The sequence below is a fragment of the Natator depressus genome, chromosome 1 (assembly GCF_965152275.1).
Source record: "Natator depressus isolate rNatDep1 chromosome 1, rNatDep2.hap1, whole genome shotgun sequence".
Taxonomy (NCBI): domain Eukaryota; kingdom Metazoa; phylum Chordata; order Testudines; family Cheloniidae; genus Natator; species Natator depressus.
In genome coordinates, this window is record NC_134234.1 from 175,934,256 (window position 1) to 175,947,493 (window position 13,238).

Consider the following 13,238-nt stretch of genomic DNA (forward strand, 5'->3'; position numbering starts at 1 on the left):
AAAGCTCTATGCACACCTATGATACTAGATTAATAATAGTGGTTTTTTATTTGTGTTTATACATAATCCTTGTAAAGAAAATTACTGTGCCCTCGACTGAGGGAAAAGCAATGTTCTTGTATTTTGCACTGATGTGGCTTGAATTGTCTCTACAGAATCTACTCTTTCCAAACCAGCCTCTCCAACCCAACAGTAGGTATTCAGTATCACCAACAGGCGACCTCACTATTACCAACATTCAACGATCTGATGCAGGCTACTACATCTGTCAGGCGCTGACAGTTGCTGGGAGCATTTTAGCAAAGGCTCAGCTGGAAGTTACTGATGGTGAGAAATCAGGATTTCTATTGGGGTTTTTTTTTGTTTGTTTGTTTGTTTTAACCAATAGCACTGAAGAATTAAAATATAATTTGTAAATATAGACATGTCAGATCATGTAATTCATATCGGCAAACATATAGGCTTCTACAAATTATGAATAATGCAAAAAGGACCTCGGTGCAGAGTCTTCTACATGAACACAAAAACATGGAATACAAGTTTGCATATTATATGAAATTTTGTACCTCTTTAAAACAATCAGTGAAAAGGGAGGGCTACACCAGCTCAGAATATAATTTGTTTTAAGGGACACTGTTCAATGTAGTGGAACTGAAATCTAAGATGCCCGAATTCTAATCCAGAATGCGCAATTGGTGGTTTTGTGCTAAGCACTGAATAGCAGCTCAGGAAAACTCAGTTCAGTTCCCAGCTCCACAGCAGACTTCTTGTGTTACCTTAGGGAAGTCACTTTGGGACGTATCGTCATCTCATGAAAACTGGAATAACTCCATTTAAATCTATGGAGCTATGTCTGTGCACATCAACTGAGGACCCTGGCCCTTAGTCTCTCTGTGTCTCAAATCCCCATTTGTAAAGCGGGGCCCATAATACTTCCTTACCCTCACAGGAGTGTTTTAAGGATAATTAATATTTCTGATGCGCTCAGATACTGCAATGATGGGAATCAGACAGATTGACAAATACTACAACACAGTGTGATTTGTCACTAGTCATTTCAACATTTTGTTTTAGGAAAATACCTTAAATGCATTCTTTACTACGTATATCTCCTTTCATTTGCACCCATGAATTCTGTTAACATCAGTATGAGTTCTGTTCATGGATTTAGGGCAGAATAGTGCCTTTATATTACTAAAGAAAATGGAGCTAAAATTCCTATTTGCCTAGCAGGTCATCTCATTCCCAGGCCTTATTATTCCCTATCTTAACTGACTCATTAAATATCTCCTGACAGACTTTGACGAATTTTTGCCGTTAAAACTGTTGTTACATGCACAGATCCACTATTACAGCTCCCTCAGAGACCTGCCTACATCATGAAAGTTTGAAAAGATGTCTAATTCTGAATAATCTGGCTTTTCACAAAAGCATATTCATCGCAAGTGACAGGTAGAGAGGTTCAGACACACGCTATAGAGGTTTGAGCATGAATTTGATGCCTTTTTTTTTCCTGTTGTTTTCCAAAAGCTGTCTATATTTTTATGACAAGGAAAGATAATTTCTTCCTTATCCTTACATCTTTACAAGCACGCACTGCATTTCCTTAAAGTAGTTTCTAGGAGATTAAAGCCTAACCTTTGCTCTGTGACCTCCTTAAGTCTTCCCTTTCTCTTACTCTCTATGACAAAATGATGCATTTTCATACAATTCAAATTTACATGTAGATTAAAAGGTCATTTAAAATTAATGGAAAGGCAGTATTTTTTAATATCTGTCCACGGCGCTGTCTGATTCAATGCCATGGCTGTGATTGGAATAAATAGAACATACAAACACTGGCTGATAGGACATTGAGCTGTTAATGGTTGCACCTGCTGTTGTTGCAGAGATTTACTGCAACAGGGGCCGAAAGGAGCAAGTCAGGTTCAAGGATATCAGTGATGAGAAATTCTTCCTTTAGACAGACAAGGCCTTTGGTCCTTCTTAATCTTTATTTATTTCTCTGTATGAAAAAAGAAATCATAACTGACCTCTTCTGCATCTGCATCAGCTTATGCAGCCAGTCAACAGAAAAAGCTCATTAAGGTGTCCATGGCAAAAAGCAAACTCAGGTTGAACTAATTACATTCAAAGGTACTTAGCATTCTACATTCCTTAAGAAAGCATTCAATGGTGCCTGTGTGACTAAAGGAATGAAAACCTGCATTCTTCAAATATCTCCCAGAACCTGAAAGTCAGGACACTCACTGTAATACACTACAAGATTATTTTATAGAAATATGAATTCATTATGGTATTGAGGGGTGGATGAAGGTCATGAGGAATGTACAAAAAGAGTATTTTGCAATTGTGATTGTATAAATAAAGGTACCACTGTATCATAGATAATTTTTGACATTGCCTTTTATTAGGGAATTAAGCATAAATATCTAAATATTCTTTCTCAGCTCATGCTGAGTATAGGTTATAGAAGTTAATGTTTTTTATCAGTAGAGAAATTTAATTTTGGGGTTTAAAAATATATTAAAATATAAACATTTCAAATATTAGCCATATATTAAAGCATTAGCTTTCCAGTTTTTGGCTGGTGATTTCAGTTTTACTTCATAGCCCAGAATTTTTCTGTTTGGTTAATGATTTAATAATAGTGGCAAGGCATCATTTTCATTTTGAACACATTTTTGTTTGATCCCAGAGTAATTTGGATTCAATTGAAATTCCAATACAGAATGAAAACATATGTCATGTGCAGAAAAACAAGTGCTTAATTATACCATATATAGCAGTGTTTCAATTGTTACATTTTTGCACTTAGACGTCTTCACTGGAAATATTTTTAACTCAAGTGTTCCTATGAGAAAAGATTACTTGCTGTGATGAAATGTGCTGAGTTGAGTGATAATTTTGCTGATTATGGACTGTGCTAAGAGCCTTCAATATATTTGAAATTCAAATCTTGTACTGTCTTGAAAGATCGTCACATAAATCCAGTGTCTAACTCACATCTGGAAAAGTAACATCATTTTTAAAAAAATGAGACAGTCTCTGCAATCTTTCAAAAGCAAAGGTAAGCATGCAGCTCACAGTCTTATAACAGCAGGTCATGCAAATAAACTAAGAGCTTCCATTTACCTGTGTCTCTGTGTGATATAGACAGAATAATTCACAATTAGTCATTTATTCCATAAATTTAATCTCTTTTTTGTGCACAGAATATTCAGAAGTAAATCTCAATTTCCTCTAATCAATTCATTATTCATATTTATTGATTGATCTTTTTGGCCACTGTGCATGTTTTTTAACTCTATGGATTAGTCACAAATAGTTCTCTGTGAGTATCCAGCTCTCTCTACTTGAAATTCAAGTTGTATTGCTTAGTTGTGACTGGTCAGATAAGGCATATGATATTGTTTCCATCACTAGATTACATGCATATGTGAATGTTTGTAGATACTAATTTTAAATTCCGTTTCCATGAATGCGTGCACATATGACTTTGAAGTTCACTTTCCGTAAATATGCATACCAGTATAGCTCAATCGCACATGTTTGTAGAAAATGAACACAAAAGGGTTTGTGCTTGGACAAAACAAATTCACCTAAAAATTAGAGCAACCATTCATTGACTTTTTACAGTATTTGTCCATCTTTGAGATAGATAGACCCTCATACATATACAAACATCTTTCCAAAGCTCTGCTCAAGTGTCAGTTCCTGATTCACTGAAAAACCTATATCATGGGAATCTTGTTTATATATTTAAATAACTGACAAAAACAGGAGAATTTAAAAACATTTTACAGAAGATTTACAAGTCATAGAAGTGAAGACAATACAGTTGTTCACAGATCACTGGAAATCCTAAGTGTTCATTTAACCTTTAACCTTAGTGTCATGGAAACCTGTAGTAGTCTTTCACCCATAACACCCTTGAAAATGAAGATTCCTTCTGGCCAGGAGACTTTCAATTACTTTATTGATCAAACCCATTTAAAAGATTATGAGCTACTCATTTGGGCAGTAAAAAAACTAATTAGATGCCAAAGAGCAATATCTAAAAAACAATAGGCTTTTAAAATACCTATATTGCTACCCATAAAACAAGGCAATGAGTTGCTACAAATAACTAAAGATGTATAGTTCTCAACCTAAGCAATTATATGTTTTCATTCTTTCAATCTATACCTACTCACCTAGAAAACTGAAAACTCATGGCTCTGCATTAAATGCAAATGAAAACTTATGTGGCCTAGTTGTCACCTGAATATATTTTTGTTGTAGGTATAGTACTTAGATGGGCCATACACATGTTTCTATAATTACAGCATAAAATTGAGATTGAGTTTGTATTTCTTAAAATGACAGGGCATACTCTCTCTTCAACAGTTGTGTGTAACTGTGCTTAACCCTAATGAGATGTAAACATGTGCTCTGAGGTGAAAATACATCCCCATGTGTCTTTCTTGTGTCCTACTGGTTCCTGTGTTATAGCTGAATTCAGTGTATGGTATTTCAGAATTTCCAAGGCAGTTTTCATTTCCTGTGACAAATGTTCTAGATTAGCTTTCGATGCACATTTTAAATGTTCAGTTACAATAAATTTGTTGAAATCACAACCCAAGGTATTATTACAGCAAGTAGAGTCATCAGCTTTATTTCCCAGATTAAGAGAAGGTATTTGGGTTGTTGCAATGTCACAGTTCCAAAAACAAACATTTTGAATAAAAAAACAAATGCTTACATCAGCCCTCCTCTTTCCTATATATTAAACAGTATACCGAAAGTACTTTGGAGCCTTGACAATGCTGTGACCTCATGTCTTGAACAGTTCAACACAATGCAAGCCACATTTCTTTAAGACACACTTCAATTTATTTTGGTTTCATTCAGAGGCATGTACTGTATGCTAAGTACATTGGGCCAGATCCTCAGCTGGAGTAAACTGATGTAACTCAATTGGCATCAGTGGAGCTATGCGAACCTACACTAGCTCAGGAGCTAATCCTGTTTATCAGAATATTTTCATTCAGATGCCAAACATACTGCTCAGAGATTTAAAGTTATAACAGTATGGAAGCTAAACATCTGAGAACTGTTTCTCAATTCTGTTAGATGGGTGTTATGATGGTATAACTCCACTGACATTAATGAAGACTCCAGCCCCTTGTTTATCTTACTCTCTCTCTCCATAAACAAGTCTTACAGAAACAACAAAGCCATGTTTTTATCCTTCACAGATGCCACAGGGAATAGGTTGAACATCAGAATTATTTATGAAAAAATTTTCGTGTAAGAAAAGTTAACATGATCATTTACCTCATCTTCACGATATCCCACTGGTAGCAGAATAAGGCTCAGATGCAGCTAGGCACTCACTAGTTAAGAACATTTTATGACTTATTTCAAGCATGCAAATGTAAAATATTAGGAGAATAATAACAGAGTTCATGGTTTCAAAAGGTGATGACTTGATTTGATAGGTAAACAGACAGCTTGATTAAACCTGAACTGTTCCTCACTGAAGAGCATGAAGCAATCAGTTAGGGAAAGATTTTGTGGTGTTCGATGTTATTTCCTAATGATGAACATTTGCACATTGAACATGAATGGGAAACATGATCAAATGCACATGTTTAACTAACAGTTATGGTTGGTTGACAACTGTCTTAGCTTTCATCAACCTGTCTAAGGCCCTGATTCAGGAGACCATCTGTTTTCAGGAAAGCGTTTAACCATATGCTTAACTTTGACACCAATGAGATTGAAACACCTGTTTAAACTTAAGCATGTGCTCAAGGCTTCTGGAACAATTTGTATAGTGGGGGTGCTGAGAGCCATTGAATCAAAATGTAAACCCTGTATTACGATAGAAACCACTTTAAGCCAAAAAGTGCTGCCACCATAGGCGCCATCTTTCTGAGTTGCCAGGGTGTGCTCGACCCCCTGCTCCACCCCAGGCCCTGCCCTCACCCCGCCTCACCTCTTCCCATCCCTGCTCTGCCCTGCCCCACCTCTTCCCGCCCTCACTCCACCCCCTCTCCCGAGCGCCCCCACCCTCACTCTGCCCTCAACCCCCCAGTGCCTCCTGCCCTCAGCCGAACAGATGATTGCGGCAGGCGGGAGGCCCTGGGAGGGAGGGAGAGGAACTGATGGGGGGAGATTGCCGGTGAGTGTTGAGCACCCACTAGTTCTTTTCATGGGTGTTCCAGCCGCGGAGCACCCATGCAGTCGACACCTATGGCTGCCACACCCCCAACACCTCTAGTTCCAGCACCTATGCATGTGCTTTCCTGAACCAGGGTCTTAACTTTTAGCTAACCTTAAGTAATGCCTACAGTGCAATAAAAAAACAACCACGGCTGGCCAGTGACTCGTGCTTGCAGGACTCAGGCTGCAGGGCTATAAAATAGCAGTGTAGATATTTGGGCTCTGGAACCCTCCTCCCTCGCTGTGTCCCGGAGCTCTGGCTTGAGCCTGAATGTCTATGCTGCAATTTACATCTGCGTCAGCTGGGGGTGTTTTATTTGAGTGTAGACATACCCTTACTCAAATAAGTGTGATAACCTTTCTGTGTTTGTTTATAGCAAACTCACATCTAGGTACCATTTCACTGTAACTAAGTACAACCCTTTTAAATATGCCAAGAAAACATCTCAGTTGTGGGTGCATGAATGCATAATGGGCATTGCAGAAATTAGCGTTTTCAACCTCCCTGGATATCATATACGATTTTCTTAAAATCTGTATTCTGTTATGCCAGATACTAACTGTTAAACATGACAGATACTAACTGTTAAAAGGTAGAGAGGTTCAGTTATTGTTGTGTTGTCATTTAGTTTTGACAGATAGACCTCCACCCATCATTCTCCAAGGTCCAGCCAATCAGACGTTGGCAGTAGATGGGACAGCTTTGCTGAAGTGTAAGGCCACTGGCGACCCACTTCCTGTTATTAGCTGGTTAAAGGAAGGATTCACGTTCCTGGGCAGAGATCCTAGAACATCAATACAGGAGCAGGGGACTTTGCAGATTAAAAGTCTACGGGTGAGTACTAATATGAATGAATCTTTGTTCCGATTGGATCGTTACTGAGCTGGTGAGGAGCCCCCATCAAACAGTTAGGCATCCTTATCTTCAAAGTTGACATGTGCCCCTCCATTTAGAATAACGTCTTTCACCAGCAAGCTTCACTGAGCAAAATTCTCTGCCAGAGAAATAAAAAAGGGGGATATGATTTAACATTGCTGTAGCCTAGTGGTTCCCAAACTTGTTCCGCCGCTTGTGCAGGGAAAGCCCCTGCTGGGCCGGGCCGGTTTATTTACCTGCCGCAGCTGCAGGTTCGGCCGATCACAGCTCCCAGTGGCCACGGTTCGCTGCTCCAGGCCAATGGGAGCTGCTGGAAGCGGCGCAGCGGCCAGTACGTCCCTCAGCCTGCACCGCTTCCAGCAGCTCCCATTGGCCTGGAGCAGCGAACCGCAGGCACGGGGAGCTGTGATCGGCCGAACCTGCGGATGTGGCAGGTAAACAAACCTGCCCAGCCCGGCAGGGGCTTTCCCTGCACAAGCGGTGGAACAAGTTTGGGAACCACTGCTGTAGAGGGTTCAGGTAATACATTAGGATTCAGACAAAATGCATTAGAACATAGTACCTAGCAGTAGGGGCTGGTCAAGCTTCACTCCATGCAGGAGATGGAAGGGGGACTGGTCACCATCTCCATCTCGTTTGATCCTGAGGCTGGATGCCAATTCATTCAAAGTTGCAAGTCGGAGCAGCCTCATTTGTTCCAGCTGATAATTGTCTCCCAGGAGACTGCAGCCAGGCTTTGGCCACTCCCTCCCTTACCAAATCCATTGCACCAGGGCCTGGGAGAGGGAGGTACCCTGGAGCTGGCTATGCTGGTTCTGTCCTATGTGTGCTGGTGTTTCCCCAGCTGCTTGGTTAGGGCAGTATTGCATCCCTCTTTGGCATAGGGCATGGAACACTGTCTGGCCAGTGTTGCTTTGAGGTATCTGAAAATCAGATGCCCTGAATTTTAGGAGGGTGGAATTCAGATAGGGAGAAGAGACAAAATGAAAAGTTGTCAATGTGAAATTTGATCTGAAATGAAATTCTGGTCCCTTGATCGCCTGTGTTCAAGCATTTTAAATGACTTTTTAGCTAAAATAAAATAAAAACACCATATATTTGAAGCATGTTTTTTTTCAAAGGGATTTAGAATTAAATTTATAGGACATTTTCTTATATAATTGAGTCCATTCCTGTAGTCTGTAGTCATGCTTGTGACCCTTACACATGCTGATTGTCACACTGAAGTCATTGGCACTCCTTGCTTAAGTAAAGCAGGACTGTGTTCAAAATCTGCTGGTTATTAGCTGGTTACAAGGCTTTATAAGAAAGCAAAAGTTAAGCAAAACAAAACAAATAACCCTGAATGAAGTGACAAAGTGTAGTTTTGTGTGCACACACAGGCCCAATTCTGGAATCAGATACATGTGGTGGATCTAAGTTATGCCAGTTGCTGTGGTCCCAGCAGGTACTGTGTGCTCCAACCCGTCCCTTCCCCACTCGGGGAATGACCTCTATGGGAAGCGACAGGAGCCAGGTGGCATGGGGTTATCCTCAGTTGCTCATTTAAAGTAGCTTTCTGGCTGCTTTATGCTGCGGTGCAGACCACGGATAGAGGACTGATTCTTTAATATATCTATACTCTCACAGAGTGGTTGCCACTCAAAAGACAAAATTTACCAACAATTTAACACATTGATATCTGAGATAACACTAGTATGTTTTCTTTAGAGTACAAACAAAATCTGCAGTATCTCAGCTGCCACAGTGCTGTACCTTGTTGGTAAATATTATCTTGCGAATGACAAACGTTGTATAGATGTATGTATTTATGTATAATATATAAAGTATAGAGATACTCATAAAAATATCCAAATATATATTACATATGGTGCAGAAAGGTAAAAATAGTTATATTATACATTAATTGTTTAAAAATAATTTCAGGAAATATTTAATTTCATCAGCACTAATGCTTGAACTTAGTTTTATCAGGAAAAAAAAAAGAGAATCTGCAGAACTATAAAGAACAAGAAATGAGCAGCAGTTTAGTTTTCTGCCAACATCTCATCAGTGATCATAAATGAATTGTTAACCTCCTTGGAACAAAATGGAATTTATTAAAAAATTTATGCTAGCTTTCCTTGAGTAAACAATTTATCCTCCCTCTCTGGGCTAAAGGCGGGTTTGGGCCATGAAGGTTAATGCATTTTTACTGTAGAGCTGGATTAAACAGTGCGGTTGAATAGTCAAGATCTTCCAGTAGTGTTAGAAAGCAGCAATTAAAGGTGGGAGCTTGGTGATTTCAAACAAACTTTCAGAGCATTGATGATGGGCTTCTGTGGAGTGTCCATGAGGCAGAAGCTCATGGGATCCCTGCCTCCATGCGGTTATGCAAACAGTAAAATACTTGTTGAATCGTGCTAGCACATTAATGTCTTTGTTAGAGGTACATGATCTGTAAAGGAGAAAGGAAATACTGGCAAGGGAAAGGAAAATCTGGCATTAAGTGTGACTTTAAAAGACATGGAGCTTTTATTGATCCTTGAGTGGCTCATTCTTTAATACCCATTTTCCTTTAAGGCTCAGAAAGATACTCCTTAACCCTTCTCAATGCAGTAACACCAGGAAGAAAGACTCAACACCATTAATTGGTTTATACTAGGGCTGTCAATTAATTGCTGTTAACTCACATGATTAACTCAAAAAAATTTATTGCGATTAAAAAAATTAATTGTGATTAATCACAGTTTTAATCGCGCAGTTGAACAATAGAATCCCAATTGAAATTTATTAAACATTTTTGGATGTTTTTCTACATTTTCAAATATATTGACTTCAATTACAGCACAGAATACAAAGTGTACAGTGCTCACTTTATATTATTTTTTATTACAAATATTTGCACTGTAAAAATGATAAATAGTATTTTTCAGTTCACCTCATACAAGTGCTGTAGTGCAATCTCTTTGTTGTGAAAGTGCAACTTACAAATGTAGATTTTTTTTGTTACATAACTGCACTCAAAAACAAGAGTGTAAAACTTTAGAGCCTATAAGTCCACTGAGTCCTACTTCTTCTTCAGCCAACCACTAAGACAAACAAGTTTGTTTACATTTATGGGAAATAATACTGCCCACTTCTTATTTACAATGTCACTTGAAAGTGAGATCAGGTGTTTGCATGGCACTTTTGTAGCCGGTATTGCAAGGTATTTACGTGCCAACTATGATAAACATTCGTATGCCCCTTCATGTTTCAGCCACCATTCCAGAGGACATGTTTCCATGCTGATAATGCTCGTTAAAAAAAATAATGTGTTAATTAAATTGTGACTGAACTCCTTGGGGGAGAATTGTATGTCTCCTGGTCTGTTTTACCCCCATTCTGCCATATATTTCATATTATAGTAATCTCGGATGATGACCCAGTACATGTTCGATTTATGAACACTTTCACTTCAGATTTGACAAAACACAAAGAAGGTACCAATGTGAGATTTCTAAAGATAGATACAGCACTCGACCCAAGGTTTAAGAATCTGAAGTGCCTTCCAAAATCTGAGAGGGACGACGTGTGGAGCATGCTTTCAGATGTCTTAAAAGAGCAACACTCCAATACGGAAACTACAGAACCTGAAGCATCAAAAAAGAAAATCAATCTTCTGCTGGTGGCATCTGAGTCATGATGATGAAAATGAACATGTGCTGGTCCGCACTGTTTTGGATCATTATCGAGCAGAGCCCATCATCAGCATGGACGCATGTCATCTGGAATGGTGGTTGAAGCATGAAGGGACATATGAATCTTTAGGGCATTTGGCACGTAAATATCTTGTGATGCTGGCTACAACAGTGCCATGTGAATGCCTGTTCTCACTTTCAGGTGACACTGTAAACAAGAAGTGGACAGCATTTTCCCCTGCAAATGTTAATGAATTTGTTTGTCTGAGCAATTAGCTGAATAAGAAGTAGGACTGAATGCACGTGTAGGCTCTAAAGTTTTATATTGTTTTATTTTTGAGTGCAGTTTTTTTTGTACATAATTCTACATTTGTAAGTTCAACTTTCATGATAAAGAGATTGCACTACAATACTTGTAATGTGGGTATTGAAAAATACTATTTCTTTTGTTTTTTTACAGTGGAAATATTTGTAATAAAAAATAAATATAAAGTGAGCACTGTACACTTTGTTTTCTGTGTTGTAGTTGAAATCAGTATATTTGAAAATGTAGAAAACATCCAAAAATATTTAAATAAATGGTATTCTATTATTGTTTAACAGCGCGATTAATCGTGATTATTTTTTTAATCGTGTGATTAATCACAGTTAATTTTTAATTGCTTGACAGCCCTAGTTTAAATGGGAAGCTGCAACTTTTATGAATTAATGTAAACTGGAAAGTTTAAGTCTTCCGTTAAGGCTACCACAGCAACAAAGAGTCCAGTGGAGGTCCAAACTGAAGTCCTTTAGACAGGACCAATCTCAGGGCAGGCTACAATTAGCTCCCCTTCACCATAACCAACCAATAGGGATTTTAGCATCTTACCAAAATAATTGTCACTGCCCTTATTGCATACAAGGGTTAAATGTATATGTCAAGGTAGCTCATTGCAGTACATCTAATGGATATGGTCCTCCTTAGCTCAATGCTGACATTTACTCTGGAGCCCCTACACCACCTTGCCCATGCTCCATAGCAACCACACTGGACCCCAGGCCGAACCTTGAATGTGAATCTACACAATTCCCCTATGTGCCAAATATCCCGGTTGCTATGAGGAAGTGAAAAAAAATTCCATATCCAGGTCAACGGTGACAGGAAAATTCCTTCTCTGCTCCAAAAAAGCCACTTACTTATTATTCATAGCATGCCCAGAAACCCAGTGTTAACCAGGGAAAGGAGGGCAAGTGCTTAATGATGATCATAATCCATCCATATATTCAGATTTTCAGATGTCTCCCTTCATGTCCTTAAAAGCAGCCAGTTGGCCGCAGCCATTGGGAGTGGGTGTCTAATCCACAAGCTATGTAGAGGTTAGGTTTTGGTCTTTCTGCCAGTGGCCTGATCTGTCCTCCCACATGGAACACCTATCTCCCATTCAATTAAGCCCCCTTCTCCACACCACTGAGATGGTATGGGATGTAGAAAAACAATGAATTGCCATTGACTGTCTGATTTCTCTCCATTTTTGTGTGTTTTAATAGCAAAAAGATTAAAAGGCAAACAATATTGTCATGCTGATATGAAATTCACTAGGTACACATAATCTGTTCATAGTCTGCATAACTGGTAGTTGATTTCATGGCATGGAAGAAGTGGAATACCCCAAGTATTCTTTATATATAGTATTTGCCTTCTAAGTATACGCACAGTGCCCAGTGCCATACTCCACTTTGCAACAGCGATGCACAAATGCAGTTAAGAAACTTTGCCTTAAAAGAGAGTGTCCACTACCACATAATGAGGAGGTACCTTTTCCCAACCAACAGCTCATAAAACACATTGTAAAACAGTACAGCAGAGAATGCTCTACCGCTCCCCTTCCAGCTGATAAGGCTATCTCCAGTCAAGTGCCGTTGTCTTTCCCTAGCAACCAGTTCACATTTTGAATATTTCAGCCTTTATCAGAGAGCCTTTCTGACTCAAGGCAGCTGCATCTTCTTAAAATTCAGGCCTTGCTTATACAAATCTACTAAATAGTTACATCACTAATTACCTGTTGTGCCCTGTCCATAACAATAGTATACTGCAGCGATAATGTGTCAGAAGCAGAAAGTGCCAACATGATTCAAACACGATAAACTTCAAAATCAATTAAAATATGTATCAGCAGATATTGTAAAGCGCATCTTGCTGATTTGCCTCAACAGCCATCTGGAAAATCAAGCTATGAGCACATTGATTTCAGTTCCAATTTAATATAGTACAGAGCACGCACATGCTATTCGCTTACAGTCCAATAAACCATTTTGAATTTAGTCCTATATCCATTGAGATGTTCCAATGCAGTCTTTCCCCAGTGAATATAATTCTTCTCTCATATCATCAGAGTCAGCACTCTCCCAACTCCATTTCCGTCTCTAGGCTAACATGCTTTACACACACCAGGTTTGGGGCTTCTCAGTAGACTCCACACTGTTGGCCAACTGCGGTATTCCATTGATCT

The 13,238-nt window shown here is 38.9% G+C and overlaps 1 protein-coding gene across 11 annotated transcripts in view; it reads left to right on the plus strand.

Moving 5' to 3' along the window:
• Positions 1–13,238, plus strand: part of ROBO2 (roundabout guidance receptor 2) — a 1,509,143-nt gene that overhangs the window by 1,385,474 nt on the left and 110,431 nt on the right. For all 11 annotated transcript variants that reach the window (XM_074971504.1, XM_074971513.1, XM_074971584.1 and 8 more), the window contains 2 exons: positions 156–327; positions 6,840–7,045. In XM_074971504.1, the coding sequence (XP_074827605.1) occupies positions 156–327; positions 6,840–7,045 (378 nt within the window). The remainder of the gene's footprint in view (positions 1–155; positions 328–6,839; positions 7,046–13,238) is intronic.